General features: G+C 50.1%; 1 protein-coding gene across 1 annotated transcript in view; it reads right to left on the bottom strand.

Annotated features, from left to right (window-relative positions):
* Positions 1-14,711, bottom strand: part of PFKM (phosphofructokinase, muscle) — a 48,664-nt gene that overhangs the window by 26,302 nt on the left and 7,651 nt on the right. Inside the window, exons 2-4 of the mRNA XM_074979468.1 lie at positions 13,597-13,695; positions 2,680-2,753; positions 1,354-1,431 (exon numbers count right to left, since the gene is read on the bottom strand). Of these exons, the coding sequence (XP_074835569.1) occupies positions 1,354-1,431; positions 2,680-2,753; positions 13,597-13,695 (251 nt within the window). The remainder of the gene's footprint in view (positions 1-1,353; positions 1,432-2,679; positions 2,754-13,596; positions 13,696-14,711) is intronic.

The following is a 14,711-nucleotide window of genomic DNA, read 5'->3' as shown; positions in this document are numbered from 1 at the left end:
GGGTGCTCCCTTACCCTCCTTTGCTAGCTGCTCATGGTGCAGGTAGCAGTGTGGGTAGGTGGGACGGTCACGATGGGGCCTCTACTCCCCACTCCCTTGCAGGTGGTGGGCGGAGCCTTGTTTCAGCCCTGCCCCCCCATGACTCAGCTGAGCTGGCGTGCAAGGGGGAGTAATCCCTGCCGGCAGGTGTCCTGGGCTAATCCTAGGGCAGCCCAGCGACATGCTGCTCAGGGCGCACGTCACGGCCGTGAGTCATGTGTAATGTGTCTTAAGGGACACCTGAGCACCACGAGGCAGGAGGAAAAGCGCATTTGTACTCCTGTCTGAGCAGCCGCTGCCTGCAGCCTCCTGCAATAGAGGCTTTCACCACAGCCCGTAATTGCACAGTAGAACATAGGAACAGCCATACTAGGTCAGCCCAAAGGTCCATCTAGCCCAGTATCCCGTCTTCTGACAGCGGCCAATGCCAGGTGCCCCAAAGAGAATGAACAGAACAGGGAATCATCCAGTGATCCCTCTGCTGTCGTCCATTTCCAGCCGCTGACAAACAGAGGCCAGGGACACCATTCCTGCCCATCCTGGCTAATAGCCGTTGATGGACCCAACCTCCGTAACTTCATCTAGTTCTTGTTCTGAACCCTGTTCAAGTCCTGGTCTTCACAACATCGTCTGGCCAGGAGTTCCACAGGCCAACCAGGTGCTGGGTGAAGGAAAACTTCCTTCCGTGAGTTTTAAATCTCCTACCCCTTAATTTCATTTGGTCTCACCCCTAGTTCTTAACATTATGGGAGCAAATAAATAACTTCTCCTTATTCACTTTCACCACATCAGTCATGATTTTATAGACCTCTATCGCATTGCCCCGTAGTCTCCTCTTTTCAAACTGAGAAGTCCCAGGCTTTTAACTCTCTCCTCATATGGGACCCCTTCCAAACCCCCAATCATTTTTGTTGCCCTTTTCTGAACTTTTCCCAATGCCAAGATACCTTTTTTGAGATGAGCCAACCACATCTGCACATGGGATTCGAGGTGTGGGCGTCCCATTATACAGAGACAATAAGATATTCTAGGTCTTACTCTCTAGCCTTTTTTTAAATGATTCCTTAATGATGCCTGCAACCTACACACTGCTGTAAGTGCATATACACAGAATGGCAATTAGGAGCCCACGTCCCAGGGACATTCAATGGGTACTAAAACCCCTTGAGCAAAATCTGGCCCAAATCCTACTCCAGTTCAGTGAGAGTTTGGTGCCTAACTCCTCTGGGCGCCTTCGTGCAGCGCAGCTTGCAGACTGGCTCAGGGCCCTTGTGCCCTTTCACAGCCAAGAAGGCGATTCAAGCTGGGACTTACCAGCTGAAGCATCATGGAGACACTTTCCCACGTGGCTTCCTTAAGATTGTCACCGCCATCCACCAGTCCTTGGTAACCCTAGAACAGAAGAGATAAGGGGCAGGTCTGGAGGTACCTTTGCTCAGGACGTTTTCCTACCCCAGTTACTGCTAGGCTAGGTAATGGACACTTCTGCCTGTCCGTTACCATAGGATGCCCACAGGACTGGACAGGAAAGTTAAGTAGAATGAGCCATTAACATTCAGATAAACACTTGCTCCTCCTGGACAGACCCTGCCACAGTCCCACACAGAAGTATTTTTTTACCCACATCTAGGGCCCTGCCAAATTTACAGTCCATTTTGGCCAATTTCACAGGCACAGGATTTTAACAAAAAAAACCCCACAAAACTTCATGACTTCAGCTATTGAAATTTCTTGGTTGGGTTGGAGAAGGGGAGGGCCAGCAAGGTTAGTGTTGTGGAGTTCGCAGTACTGCTAGCTTTACTGCTGCAGAAGGCACTAGGCAGCTGGAGACTGTCAGCTCCAAAGCCAGAGCCACCACCAATGCAGAAGGAGAGAAGGAGGACTGGCATGGTTTGCCACCCTTAACTCTGTGCTGCTGCTGCTGGCAGGGCGCTGCCTGCAGAGCTGGGTGCCCAGCCAGCAGCCACTGCTCTCCAGCCACCCAGCTTTGAAGGCAGCACAGAAGTAAGGGTGGCAGTATGCAACACCCCTAAAATAACCTTGCAACCTCCCCAGCAACTCCTTCTTGGTCAGGCTCCCCAGTTTGAGAAATGCCGATCTCCCCTGGGAAATCCATATGATACAGGGTAAAAAGTACACAGAAGACCAGGTTTCACGGTCCGTGATGCGTTTTTCACGGCTGCGAATTTGGTAGCAACTCTGTCCCTGAGTCAGACTAAATCAGGTAAGATTTGGTCTCTCAGTGGCTAGATGTGGAATAGGACTCTGAGGTTACAGCAGGGATGCAGGCTGCTGATGGAACTGCAGTGTCCGAGATTAGAGGATTGGGTTTCAGGGTCGTAGGTTCTGGTTTGGGGCGGGCTGGGCTCAGGGATGGAGCACCTGGTTTGCGAGAAGGAGCTAGGGTGGATGTGAAGGATTAACTGTAAGATACTACATCAAGCCCTCAATGAAAATCAGGAGAGGGTGTTCCTTTCCCGTCACCCTTTGCAAGAGGGATTTTTCTAGACACAATGAGCTACATTAATAAAGATTCATGGACGGTGGAGCCATTACGTTATTAAAATCCCAGTGAAAGTGAAGCTAGACACAGTTCAGAGCAGAGGGGGAAGCCCTAGGGAAGGGACCGATCGTACCAACCTCATGCACAAAGTACACCTTGGCTCCTGTGAAGATGCCCACTCGCACCACTGCCCGGACAGCTGCATTCATACCTGCGCAGAGCGAGAGCGAGATAGAAGTCACTCTTCCATGCAAACCACCTGTCCTCTCGCTCCCCAGGGGAAGAGAAACTGTGGATCTTGGCCTTCTAGTTCATCAGCACACCCCAATGCATTCCTGCAATTCCAGCAGTTTGGGAGACCAGACCCAGGGCAGGATCTTCAAGTGTATCTGAGTGAGTCAGGAGCACGAGCACCATTGAAAGCCAACAGGCAACCAAGAGCAGAGAGTGGTCCTACTTCCACTCCGTGAGCTGGCAGCCCATGGCCCGCTGGAGTTTCCCCCGCCTGTTGGCAACCCACCTCCCCAGGTGCCCCTTGCCCATGAGGCACTAAAGCCTGGCATTTCCATCTCTCCCCTCCCTCCCAGCCCTTTAGGAGCGCCACGAACCCACTGATCCACGCTCCCATCCCGCCCCGTCTTCCCTCCCAGAGCTTGGACAGCTGATTTGTGGCATTCCAGACCTAAAAGAAAGCTCCAATTAATTGAAAAAAAATTGTTTAAGCAAAATGTTTAGGTTTTTTTTTTTTTTTAATCTGAAAGAACTTTTTGCTCAGAAAATTCCTTTAAAAATATAAGGGTGGAAGAAATTAATGACTGAAATGGAGGCAAAATGTTTCATTTCAGGCCAAACAAAAATACTTGGTCCCATCCAAAACCGGAGCTTTTCCCCCAACTTTTCAATCTCCCCAAAATGAGAAAGAAAATGCATTTTCTGTGGTCCCAGAATGGAGTTTTCCATGGCCCCAGTTAATTGGCTGTGCCAGTTAATTGAAAAACCCATTATTTGCCCAGCTCTTGATATAAGTCACTCTGTGCCAAACAGGCTGTGGCCAGGGCAGGGGCACATAATTGCCTGGGGAGGTTGTGGACTCTCCATCACTGGGGATATCTGAGAGCAGATTAGACAGACATCTATTGGGGATGCTCTAGATGGTACCCGATCCTGCCATGAGGGCAGGGGACTGGACTTGATGACCTCTCAAGGTCCCTTCCAGTCTAGTGTTCCAGGAGTATGCTCAGCGCACTCTGTGCTACAGGGATTTTTATGCCAGGCTGAAGTCCTTGAGAAGCTGCTGTATAAAGCAGACCAGTCCCTGGGGCTGCTCTAAGTTACCCCAGGAGCCATTTGGTCCTTATGTTTAACCAGAATCCAGAGACTGCCGAGGTAGTTTGAGGATCCTGCCCCCACCAAAGAGGGCTATCCAGGGGTTTCATTTACATTGGGATTCTAGCATTCAAACTAATGGACTTCCCACCAGAGCACGGGAACAGATTTCTTCAGACTCCTTCCAGCCACCACTCAGAAACCAGCCACCTCCCGAAGCGAGCCCTTCCATGAGTTAACCTGGTGGTGACCAGGCAGGTGGAAGCTGGGACCATTGCTACCGATCAGCTAACCACCACACCCATCCTATTCTATTTATACAGCACCCTCTCTCTTCCACCTCACCTTGGGCTACTGGTTTGTTTCATCTATCTGCTCCATCTTGACTTTGAGGTTGGACGTTCTTTGGGGCAAGTAACATCATTGACTGTAAGTTTGTACAGCAATCTAACCCCTGGGGGTGGGAGGAATAGGTCAGTGGTTTGAGCATTAGCCTGCTAAACCCAGGGTTGAGAGCTCAATCCTTGAGGAAGCCATTTAGGGACAGGGAGTGGAGCACATAGATGTCAGGGATGGTGCTTGGCCCGGCCAGGGGACTGGACTAGATGACCTCCTAAGGTCCCTTCCAGTTCTAGAAGAAGCATATCTCCACCTGTGTGTATCTAGAACAATGGTGCCCATGTAGGTTGTGGCTGTTAGGTGCTAATGTAATATAAATGATAGATATTAGCTAAGATACTTTTCTGGGCCCTCTGCATCACTCCAGCATCTGAGCACCTCATAATCTTCCATGCACTAAATTAGTGACATAAACTGTCATGTTTCAGGGCATAAGTTTGTCCCCAGCTAACCAGTGGTCAAGAAAAAAATATTCCCTTCCCAGCGCTGCTCTGAGGGAGGACAAATATTCCCATTTCACAGACAGGAAACTGAGACCCAGGGAAAATAAGTGTCTTGCCCATGGCCCAGTGAGGCTGACCGCCACTGCAGGCCTTGGGGCAAGGTTGGAGGGGGGGGCTAGCTTTGCACCTGCAGATGGGGCAGGACCAAGGGCAGAAGGGCTGTGATGTGTGGACTGCAGCACTGCCCCACACCCCAGCCACAGCAGTTCAAAAGGAGCCCAGAGCTCAGGCCACTGTTGCTGCTGTAGTAGTGGTGGCGGCCAGCACCCTGGGCCCCTTTGAAATGGCTCCCTTTGCTCCCCGTCAGTCGCCACACAGGGAGTCCGTCAAATCAGGGCACTGAGCCTGGACCTCTCAAGAACCAGCCCAGCAATCTAACGCCAGAGCCACCCTTCCTCTATGCAGGACACCCCCACTGCAGTGCCCAGATAAGTGCCAGATATTTACAATTCTGCATTGTAAACAGACACCCTCCCTGTGCCTGCCTGGCTTGGGAACAGGTCTGCATCTTAAACCGATCATCGGGGTAATGCCAAAGGGGAGGCATCTCTGCTGCAGGTGGCTAAACTGGATGAGCTACAGAAAACGCGCAGCTGGAGTTCACAGTTGGTGACAGTTCCCTTGGGAATACAGCATTAAAGGGAGCCCTGGAGAACCAACAGTAAACGCGCCAGGGTGGGGAAAAAAGAACAGCCGGAGTTCAAGACCTTTCAGCTCCAGATGCGAAACACTTAAGGGATCCTTGTCCATGCAGAGGGCCCTATGAAGGAGTTAACTCCATACTAGTTGCTCCCCAAAGGAGTCTTAAGCCGGTGCTCAGAAGCCCCAGACCTCAACTGAATCCTACCAGGGCATTACGAGAGACTGGTGTCTGATGTGAACAAGTAAAGTGGCAGATGCCTGGTTTTCCAGCATCCTCAGTGCCAGGTGGGGCCACTGACAGGTAAAATGGGCAAAGCAGGTTCTTTGCTGACCATGCTTAATACAACCAGAGGGGCAGAGGCCTGCACTGGCTTCTCCTTTAAACACTCACCCAGCCCCAGGCGGGGATGGAGCGACCAGGGTTTACGTTTGGAACTAACAACCAACACCCCTCTCAGCGCAGCTATACTGGATCGTTGAGTGTAATTGGTACTGAATTATGTTGCACTGGGCGCCAGCGGCTCCACCCAAGATCGGGACCCCACTGCAGCGGTCTTTGCGCTCACGGTCTAAATGCAAATGAGGCACAGCGGATGGGAGGGGAAACAGACGTGACTTGTCCGAGGACTTCCACATCTCCCGAGTCCCAGCCCAGTGCCTTGGCTGCTGGACCCGCCTCTCTCTCTTCTGTAGAGCTTCCTCGTGAGGTACGTGCATCTCTGCAGCCGTCCCAGTGCGGCACCAGGCCTGTCTGGGTTACTGTGGCACTGACACTTCACCCTCTGTCCGTTGTGTGGGGCAACTCTATAGAGCAGAGGGCAAAGGCTGTTCCCTCTGCAACCTTTGCACTCATGTCACGTGTGGGCAGTAGGCAGTGGATGTGCCATGCCATGTTAAAACACAGGGAGCTGGTTATGTATCACATGGGGGCAGAGCATCCTCCAGCTTTTTCCACCCATGGGTGTGCAGTACCCAGAGGCACTGAGACCTCGTCAGGGGTGAGTGGAGTCTCTGCTCTACAGCCACAGCTGAGCGCCAGCTGGCCTTTAGCTCACATGCTAGAGCGCAGGGCTTTAGACCCTCTGCTCGCAGGTTCTGTCCCTGGGGCTGGCCACCTGGGTCTGTTGGCGTTATATGTGGAATAAATTTTGTGCCCCCCAAGGCACAGGCAGATGTGCACCACCCATAGGAACACATGCTGCCAGCTGTGGCCGCTCAGCTATGCATCTGGGCAGCGCCTGATTCTTTCCTGGGGGGCCGCCCAAAGATTCAGCTTACAGGGAACACTGCATGGGGAAGGCTCAACAAACTGCTCCGTCCCTTAGCCTCCTGGTGCTGCCTACCCTATCTCAGCCCTCCCCTGTGCCCCGAGGCCCTGGCTCCTGCTGTCCCCTGCACCTGATCCCTCAGACGATTTTCACATTTTATTTTTGGGCTGCTGACATTTAACAATAAGTGCCTGCGGTTCTCCCTGGCACCCGGCGCGCCCACGTGGCTGAAAATACCCTAGCGGGAAAGGGCTTGTAATCCAATCCCAAAGTACTCGTCCACCCCAGGAGAGGCCTCAGCCACAGCCGCAGCCATGCTCCATGTGTGGACGCCGGTCTTGCACAGCAAAGCTACGGCTACGCTGCAGAAGCCTTTCGAAATAAGCCCGCTACGCACAAAATAGCCGTTTGCTATTTCAAAAAGTATTTCCGACTAAACATTTCTGGACACATTGTGCTATTTCAAAATAGAACCACTGGGTGCCATTACGCCTTGTTCCGAAATAGCGCTATTCCATGTCTTAATAGTGCCTTCTTCGAAACAGGCGTTATTCCTCCTGCAAGGAGGTTTACGGATTTTGAAATAATGCGCCAGCTATTTTGAAATAAATTTGAACTAGCGTGTGGGTGTAGGGTAGACGCAAGCATAGTTGTTTTGAAATAATTCTGAAGTGTAGAGAGGCCCTGAGAGTTTATCGGCCACAGTCCAATCATGGACGAGATCCTACGCAAACTGTAACAGCAAAGCAGTGTGTGTGTGAGGGCGCGCGCGCGAGAGAGAGAGATCAGACAAAGACAATGCAGAAAAGATACTTGTGCCAGACAAATCCAAACCAGAAATACAATGCAGTGATTAATGGGGAGCATGAATCACTGTAGTGGATTCTTGGGAGTCCATTAAACCAAGACTGTTGGAAAGCCAAGCTCTACATCAGCCTACAGGGGGCACAGAAAGAAAGGTAATTTTTACCTTTCTACGCACCCACGGTGGTTTCTCTCTTTAGGCTTCTGCAGTTACGGTGTCTGGCTTTGAGCCCAAAAGGCTTAGCAAAATAGCAATGTGAATTCAGCTGTGAGATGGTTTGACCCTGCTACAAGGGCAGTGTTTCGGGAGGGGGCAGCTGCTGTGTGTACTGGGATACTGCTGGCTTTTCTTCCCATTCTCCTTGACTGTCAGGGAGCGAGGGGAAGTACACAGCTTGTGCGCATGCCTCTTGCTCCGGGCTGGCGGCAGGGGAGGCATTCTCACAACCTGTGTACTTTTCCCTCCTGCCCTGGCAGTTGGGAACAGGAGGAAAAGCAAGCAGTGTCCTGGTACACATGGCTTCTGTTCCTCCACCCTCCCCCAATTGGTGCGCTATAGAGGGATCTCCATGCAGTCATCTCAGCTAGCAATGCCATTACCCAAGACTACTTCTGCCAGAATTGGTGCACTGCTGGTATCCGAGCTCCTGGAGCAACAGGCTGGTGTCAGAATCAATTACTCCCAGTCCTGAAGCTCACACCTAGATCAAAGCCATCAGGTCTATTTCTAGCACCTCCCCCACCCTAAAGTGGGCTCTTGGTCCAACACCCGGTTTGCTCAGTGCAGGACAGGCCTCAGCTAAGAGTGCATGGAGAGTTCCCCAGCCCTGTTCTATCCTCCCAGGATATGCATGTTATTTTTCTACCCCATGCTGCAAGCTGCTCTCTCTCTCACATGGGAGGGGAGTTCTGTAGAGGTGCCAGATCAATGGAAGTACAGCAAACAACTAGGCAACACCAAAGCATTGCTAGCACCAACCTTTTCCCCACAACCTTCCCACACAGTTTATAAACCCTGGGGCTTCCCAGAGATTTCTGAGCTCGGCCCTCTTTCAGAATCTGGCTCCCTACCACACCTTAACTATAGGGCTCCTAAAAATTGCTCAGCATTTTTGAAAGCACTCAGTTGAAATCAATGATATTCCAAGTGTACTTGAAGTTTAAATTGCCAGGCTGCGAAAAGCTGGAATTGGAGTTGTGCGTCAACAACTTCAGGGGATCAAATTTTACAAGGCTGTTGTGATTTTGAATGAAATTAAACCTTGGAAAAGCCAGGATGTTTTCCATCGAGGGTAAACCTTGAAACAAAATGCAAGTCTACAAAGCCTGCATCCTCAGCACCCTCCTTTATGGCAGCGAGACTTGGACCCTATATGCCCGCCAGGAAAAGAGGCTGAATGTCTTCCACTTGCGTTGCCTCAGGCGTATCCTTGGAATATCATGGAAGGACAGAGTGACCAACACTGCCGTCCTCGAGCAAGCTGGAATCCCAACCATGCACACCCTCCTCAGGCAGCGTCGGCTCCGCTGGCTTGGCCACATCCACAGGATGAATGATGGAAGGATTCCAAAAGACATCCTGTATGGTGAGGTAGCTTCTGGCAAAAGACCTCCTGGACACCCTCAGTTGCGCTACAAAGATGTCTGCAAGAGAGACCTCAGAGAGGTAGACATCGAGCTGGACAACTGGGAAGAACTAGCAGACGACCGCAGCAGATGGAGGCAGGGGTTATACAAGGGCCTTCAGAAGGGTGAGATGAGGATCAGACAGCTAGCATAGGAGAAGTGAGCGCACAGAAAGCACACTAAGGACTTGCCAGACACCCACCACATCTGCAAGAGATGCAGCAAGGACTGTCACTCTCATGTGGTCTTCATAGTCACAGTAGACGCTGTAAATGAAGTCTTCAATTGAAACTATAAAGGGCGCGATCCATAGTCTATGCAGACTGAACGATGCCTACTAAACCGTGAAACAGACAAGCCTGGAACTGTAAGGGACGTTCCCCTTCACTTTTCCCATTGTTTTATAATCTCAGGAAGAGGCAGGTGGGACAAACATCTGCCTGCTCATTCAATAACTTCAGGGTTGACAGTTCTTACCAACCAGTGCTCTAATGTGTGGGCCAGCTGCCCCTAAGGAGCACATGTGGTACGTGCTGTCTCTCCAGCCCCAGACTCTCCTGCCTTACACACACACCACAGGCCATCCAAGAAATTGCGCTGTTTATACCCTTTCCTCCAAACTTACCCCACAGCTGTGGGAGTTTTGCAGCGATTTCCTACTTTTAATATGTTTGTGCTGTGGGCCAAATGACAGCCGTGGTGGGCATGCTTAATGGTATCTTCACTCAGAGTTCATTACACAACTTGTACGGGGGAAGGAAGAATTGCCTAGTGGTTAGGGCACTTGCCTAGGTTCTGCAAGGCTGAGGGTCCTTTGGTAAATCAGACCCTTTGTGCATCACTACCCGCCTCCCCATCTATAGAGCGGGGTGATGGCTCCGCCCTGCCCCACAAGGTGTGGGTCACGAGAACATATACATTAAGAATCCCGAGATGAGATACTGGAGTCTGTATAAGTGTGTGAGATACACACCAAACGGTGTAACTTTGTGCTCTCCCGGTTGTGTATCGCACACGCTTGTTGCCTCATCTCTTAAATGTAGATAGGAGCAGGGGCCATCTGGAATCTGCCTGCACAGTACCTAGCACAGAGGGGCCTTGGCCTCCAAGAGCTACCTCCAATATCAGTGAGAACAACAGACTGCCCTTCCCTGAGGACTGTGCTTGGCGGGGGTGGGCAGGGAGGGTTGTGTGCCCCAAGAACTTGGGAGCTAGGCCACTGCCAGTAGAATCGCCTGCCCCAGATGGGCCAAAGGGCAGGGACAGAATCACAGAATCATAAGGCTGGAAGGGACCTCAGGAGGTCATCTAGTCCAGCCCCCTGCTTCAAGCAGGATCAACCCCCACTAAGTCATCCCAGCCAGGACCTTGTCCAGCCGGGACTTAAAAGCCTCAAGGGATGCAGAATCCACCACCTCTCTAGGCAACGCATTCCACTGCTTCACCACCCGCCTGGTGAAGTAGTTTTTCCTAATATCTAACCTGCACCTTTCCCTCTTCAATTTCAGACCATTGCTCCTTGTTCTGCCATCTGACACCACTGAGAACAATTTCTCACCCTCCACTTTAGAGCTCCCCTTCAGGAAGTTGAAGGCTGCTATTAAATCACCTCTAAATCTTCTCTTCTGTAAACTAAACAAGCCCAAATCCCTTAGCCTCTCCTCATAGGTCTTGTGCTCCAGCCCCTTAATCATTTTTTTTTGCCCTCTGCTGAACCTGCTTCAGCAAATCCACAGCCTTTTTATACTGGGGGGCCCAAAACCGGACACAATATTCCGGATGTGGCCTCTCCAGTGCTGAACAGAGGGGAATAACTGCTTCTCTAGATCTGCTCAAAATGCTCCTCCTAATGCACCCCAATATGCCATTAGCCTTCTTGGCCACAAGGGCACACTGCTTACTCATATCCAGCCTTTCATCCACCATAAACCCTAGGTCCCTTTCCATCATACTGCTGCTGAGCCAGTTGGTCCCCAGCCTGTAACAATGCTTGGGATTCTTCCGCCCCAGGTGTGGGACTCTACACTTCTCCTTATTGAACCGCATCAGATTTCTTTTGGCCGAGTCCTCCAATTTATCCAGGTTCCTCTGGATTCTCTCTCTACCCTCCAACATATCTATCTTTCCCCCTAGTTTTGTGTTATCTGTTTGTGACCCTAGCTAATAGCTCAGTGACTGCACAAGAGGCAGATTTCAGGCCCCTCTTCCCATAGTGGCCTGAGTTCCCTGGGCCTAGCAGGAGAAGAATCAGAGTAACAGATATGTACTTTCCTCAGTCAAGTCAGCAGGCACGACTTCCCACGTGATGCTCCCAAATTTAAAATAAATACGGTACCGATCACACTAACCCCATAATCAATGCACAGACCACAGTGCCAACTCTGCCAGCAACACCATCACATGGCCTAACCACACCATTAGGGGCTCATTCACCTGCACATCTACCAATGTAATATACGCCATCATGTGCCAGCAATGCCCCTCTGCCACGTACACTGGCCAAACTGGGCCGTCTCTGTGTAAAAGAATAAATGGACACAAATCAGATATCAGGAATGGTAACATGCAAAAACCTGGAGGAGAACACTTCAATCTCCCTGGACACTCAGCGGCAGTTTTAAAAGTAGCCATTCTACAACAAAAAAAACTTCAAAAATCAGACCCCAAAGAGAAACTTCAGCGCTAGAATTCATTTGCCTATTTGACAGCATCAGTCGAGGATTGAACAGAGGCTGGGAATGGCTGGCCAAATCCAAAAGCAGTTTCTCCTCGTGGAGTTCACACCTCCACATCAGCTCCTGGAAGAGGGCCTTATCCCCCCCCCACTCACTGGATGGGCCTCATCACCTCTGGCCTTCCTCTTGATTGGTACTCCCTCCTTTCCACAAGTTTGTATATTTAGGGCTGCCTCTGGAATCTCCAGTGCATGCATCTGACAAAGTGGGTCTTTGCCCATGAAAGCTTATGGTAAGAAAAAAATACTAGTCTCTAAGGTGCCACAGGACTTCTCAGGGTTTTTGTGGATACAGACTAACACGGCGACCCCTCTGGTACTTGGATGAGCGATACCTTTTGCAACTCAGACCGTCCGGGGGCCGGGGGGGCGATATTGTATCTTTTATGTGCTGGTTTCTGAAAGCAATGCCATGCCATCCCAGGTCCCTGCAAGCAGACATTAAAGTCACAAGGCCTCAGGGCCACAGGTCGTTATCTGATCCGAGATCACATCTTGTGATTTTACTGCGAGTCTTGTGATCGTTAATGTTCTCCAAGTTCCCGGAGCACCATGATGTGGATCTCGGCTCTCAAGTAGAAATGAAGTCCGTTGCCAGCCTTTGAGGTTATGGAGGAAAGCTGGAGAAATGTGACTCCAAACAGCCAAGAAAAAGAGGCCACGATTTATTGTTTCCTTCACATCTCCCTGTCTTAAAAAACCCCTCATGATTTCAGGAGGTGCTCCGCTCGCTGTACAAGATTTAAGCCAACCCATGATTCTGGATGTTCAGGGAATGCCACCTTTAAACACTAAGAATCAAATTTCCCAAAATGCTCTTGCCAACACATCTAGGCTACCCATATCGACCACCATTTTGAAAAACGGCTGGGATTTTTAAAGTTCTCCAGTAACTGGGGAAACCTTAGAGCAGTGGTTCTCAACCAGGGGTACAATACATCAGCTCATTTAGACATTAAACTAGTTTCACAACAGGCTACATAAAAACACTAGCAAAATGGCTTGTTTCTACAGGTGGAACCTCTATTCTGGAACGCTTGTGTCTGCAACATCCATAATCCGGTGTGATTTTAGTTAGCTGGACAATCACTTACTGGGGTGTGGCCAAGTTTCCTGTGGTCCCATAACATTTTTACAGCCGCCAGTCCTGGCTCTCTGTGTCCTGTGCTGTTATTTAGCTGTAATTTACCCTAAATGTCTTCTAAGAGCCCAATAAGCAGTGGAAGTGTTGGTAACGCTGCTGGATAATATTGACCTCCCATTAGCCAGCAAATTCTCTCGTTCGGCAAGCACCAGGTCCCGAGGGTGCCAGAAGAGAGATTCAACCTGAACTGTTCTGTACATTATACGCCGAAGTGGACTATTTCTATTCCAACTACAACAAGAAGTCCTGTGGCTCCTTACAGACTAATAGATTTTGGAGCAGACGTTTTCGTGGGCAAAGACCCGCTTCGTCAGATGCGTCAACTGATTTATTTTCAAGTTCTGTGATAAAAGCGAGAAAGGGATCCATGCTTCAGCAATAATGGGGCTGTGACGCTTTCATATTTTTGTGTCTGATTTTGCATGCAAGTTGCTTTTAAGTGCAGTAAAACTCAAGGTGCACAAGACAAAGCAGACATCTGAAAGAGTACGGTAGTAGGTGGAGAGCTGCTGGCTTGGAGGACTCTCCCAAAACTGAAGCCCCCAGAACCTCATCTCTTTTCAGAATCATGCCCACTGATTCAAACACACAGCCACTCATCACCTTACCCTGGGCATCGCCTCCTGAGGTCAACACAGCGATGGCTTTCCCGGTCCCCAGGTTGTGCACCTGTTGATGTTTTTCTGGGGGCTGCAACATTTTCTTAGCTAGAATATAAAAATAATATATCAGTCGATGAAGGCCACTCGCTGGCTGCCTCCTGCCTGCCCAATTCCCACACAGCCTCTGGGAGCAGGACTGCTGCTTGCTGCCAGGGCGATCTCCTTTCAAAGCACCACCACCCAGCAAATGACCGGTCAAATGTCATACTGTAACTTATACTCTTTGCAGCGTCAGCCACACCTAAATCTGGATGCACTCAATGGGCTGTCACAGTGTGTATGGGGGGGGACCAAAGAGTACAGACTTTGGCAGAGCAGCTGGGAACTGCTGGTTTGGGCCCTTTTCAACAGGTTTTTTAGTTTTTTTTTTAAAAAGAGTTTTGGTTTTTAGTTGTTCTGGTTGGACGCACTGCTGAGCTACAGACACATCCCTGCCAAGTAACAAAGCCACGTTGTCCGAGCTGAAATTTAGTTTTGCAAAATCCCACCACACTTAATGCTTTGCCTCTGAGGGTGTTTTCCTCAGATATCCCTAGTCACTGAGGAGCAGCATACGGCAACTGGTCAGCGAGCACAAACAGCTGACCAAAGCAACCTGTTTGCCAAAGATGCTGCCGAGTCGCAGCTCCAAAAGTTCCACACCGTTTTCACAAACACAAACACTGTGGGCCTGATTCTCAGTTAAAGTAAGATCATAAGAAGCCTGTTGAAAACTGCTTTGGCAGTGTAAATGGGCTCACACTCTGCCACCAACATGCTAAGCGGACTTGGGTAAGTCACTTAAGCACCCCGTGCCTCAGTTTTCCCATCTGTAAACCTTGAAGAATGATATGGATCCCATTTATAAAGCTCCAGCTTCTTCAGGTGAAAACCATCACAAGAGTTAGGCATGACTAATAATCAAGTGTGAGTACCGATCACATTCGTGTTCATTTTAAGGCTCCTTTTATCACCAGAGTGGTGTAAAGTGACTGTAGTGTAATTAAGAGGCTGGTCCAAAGGCACATTTGAAGAGATTCTCTGGTGGCTTAAGTCCCAAATTGAAGTTTTGTGTAAAAAAA

This window comes from Carettochelys insculpta, chromosome 29 (assembly GCF_033958435.1).
Source record: "Carettochelys insculpta isolate YL-2023 chromosome 29, ASM3395843v1, whole genome shotgun sequence".
NCBI classification, from domain to species: domain Eukaryota; kingdom Metazoa; phylum Chordata; order Testudines; family Carettochelyidae; genus Carettochelys; species Carettochelys insculpta.
This window is presented reverse-complemented; position numbering and strand designations above follow the sequence as displayed.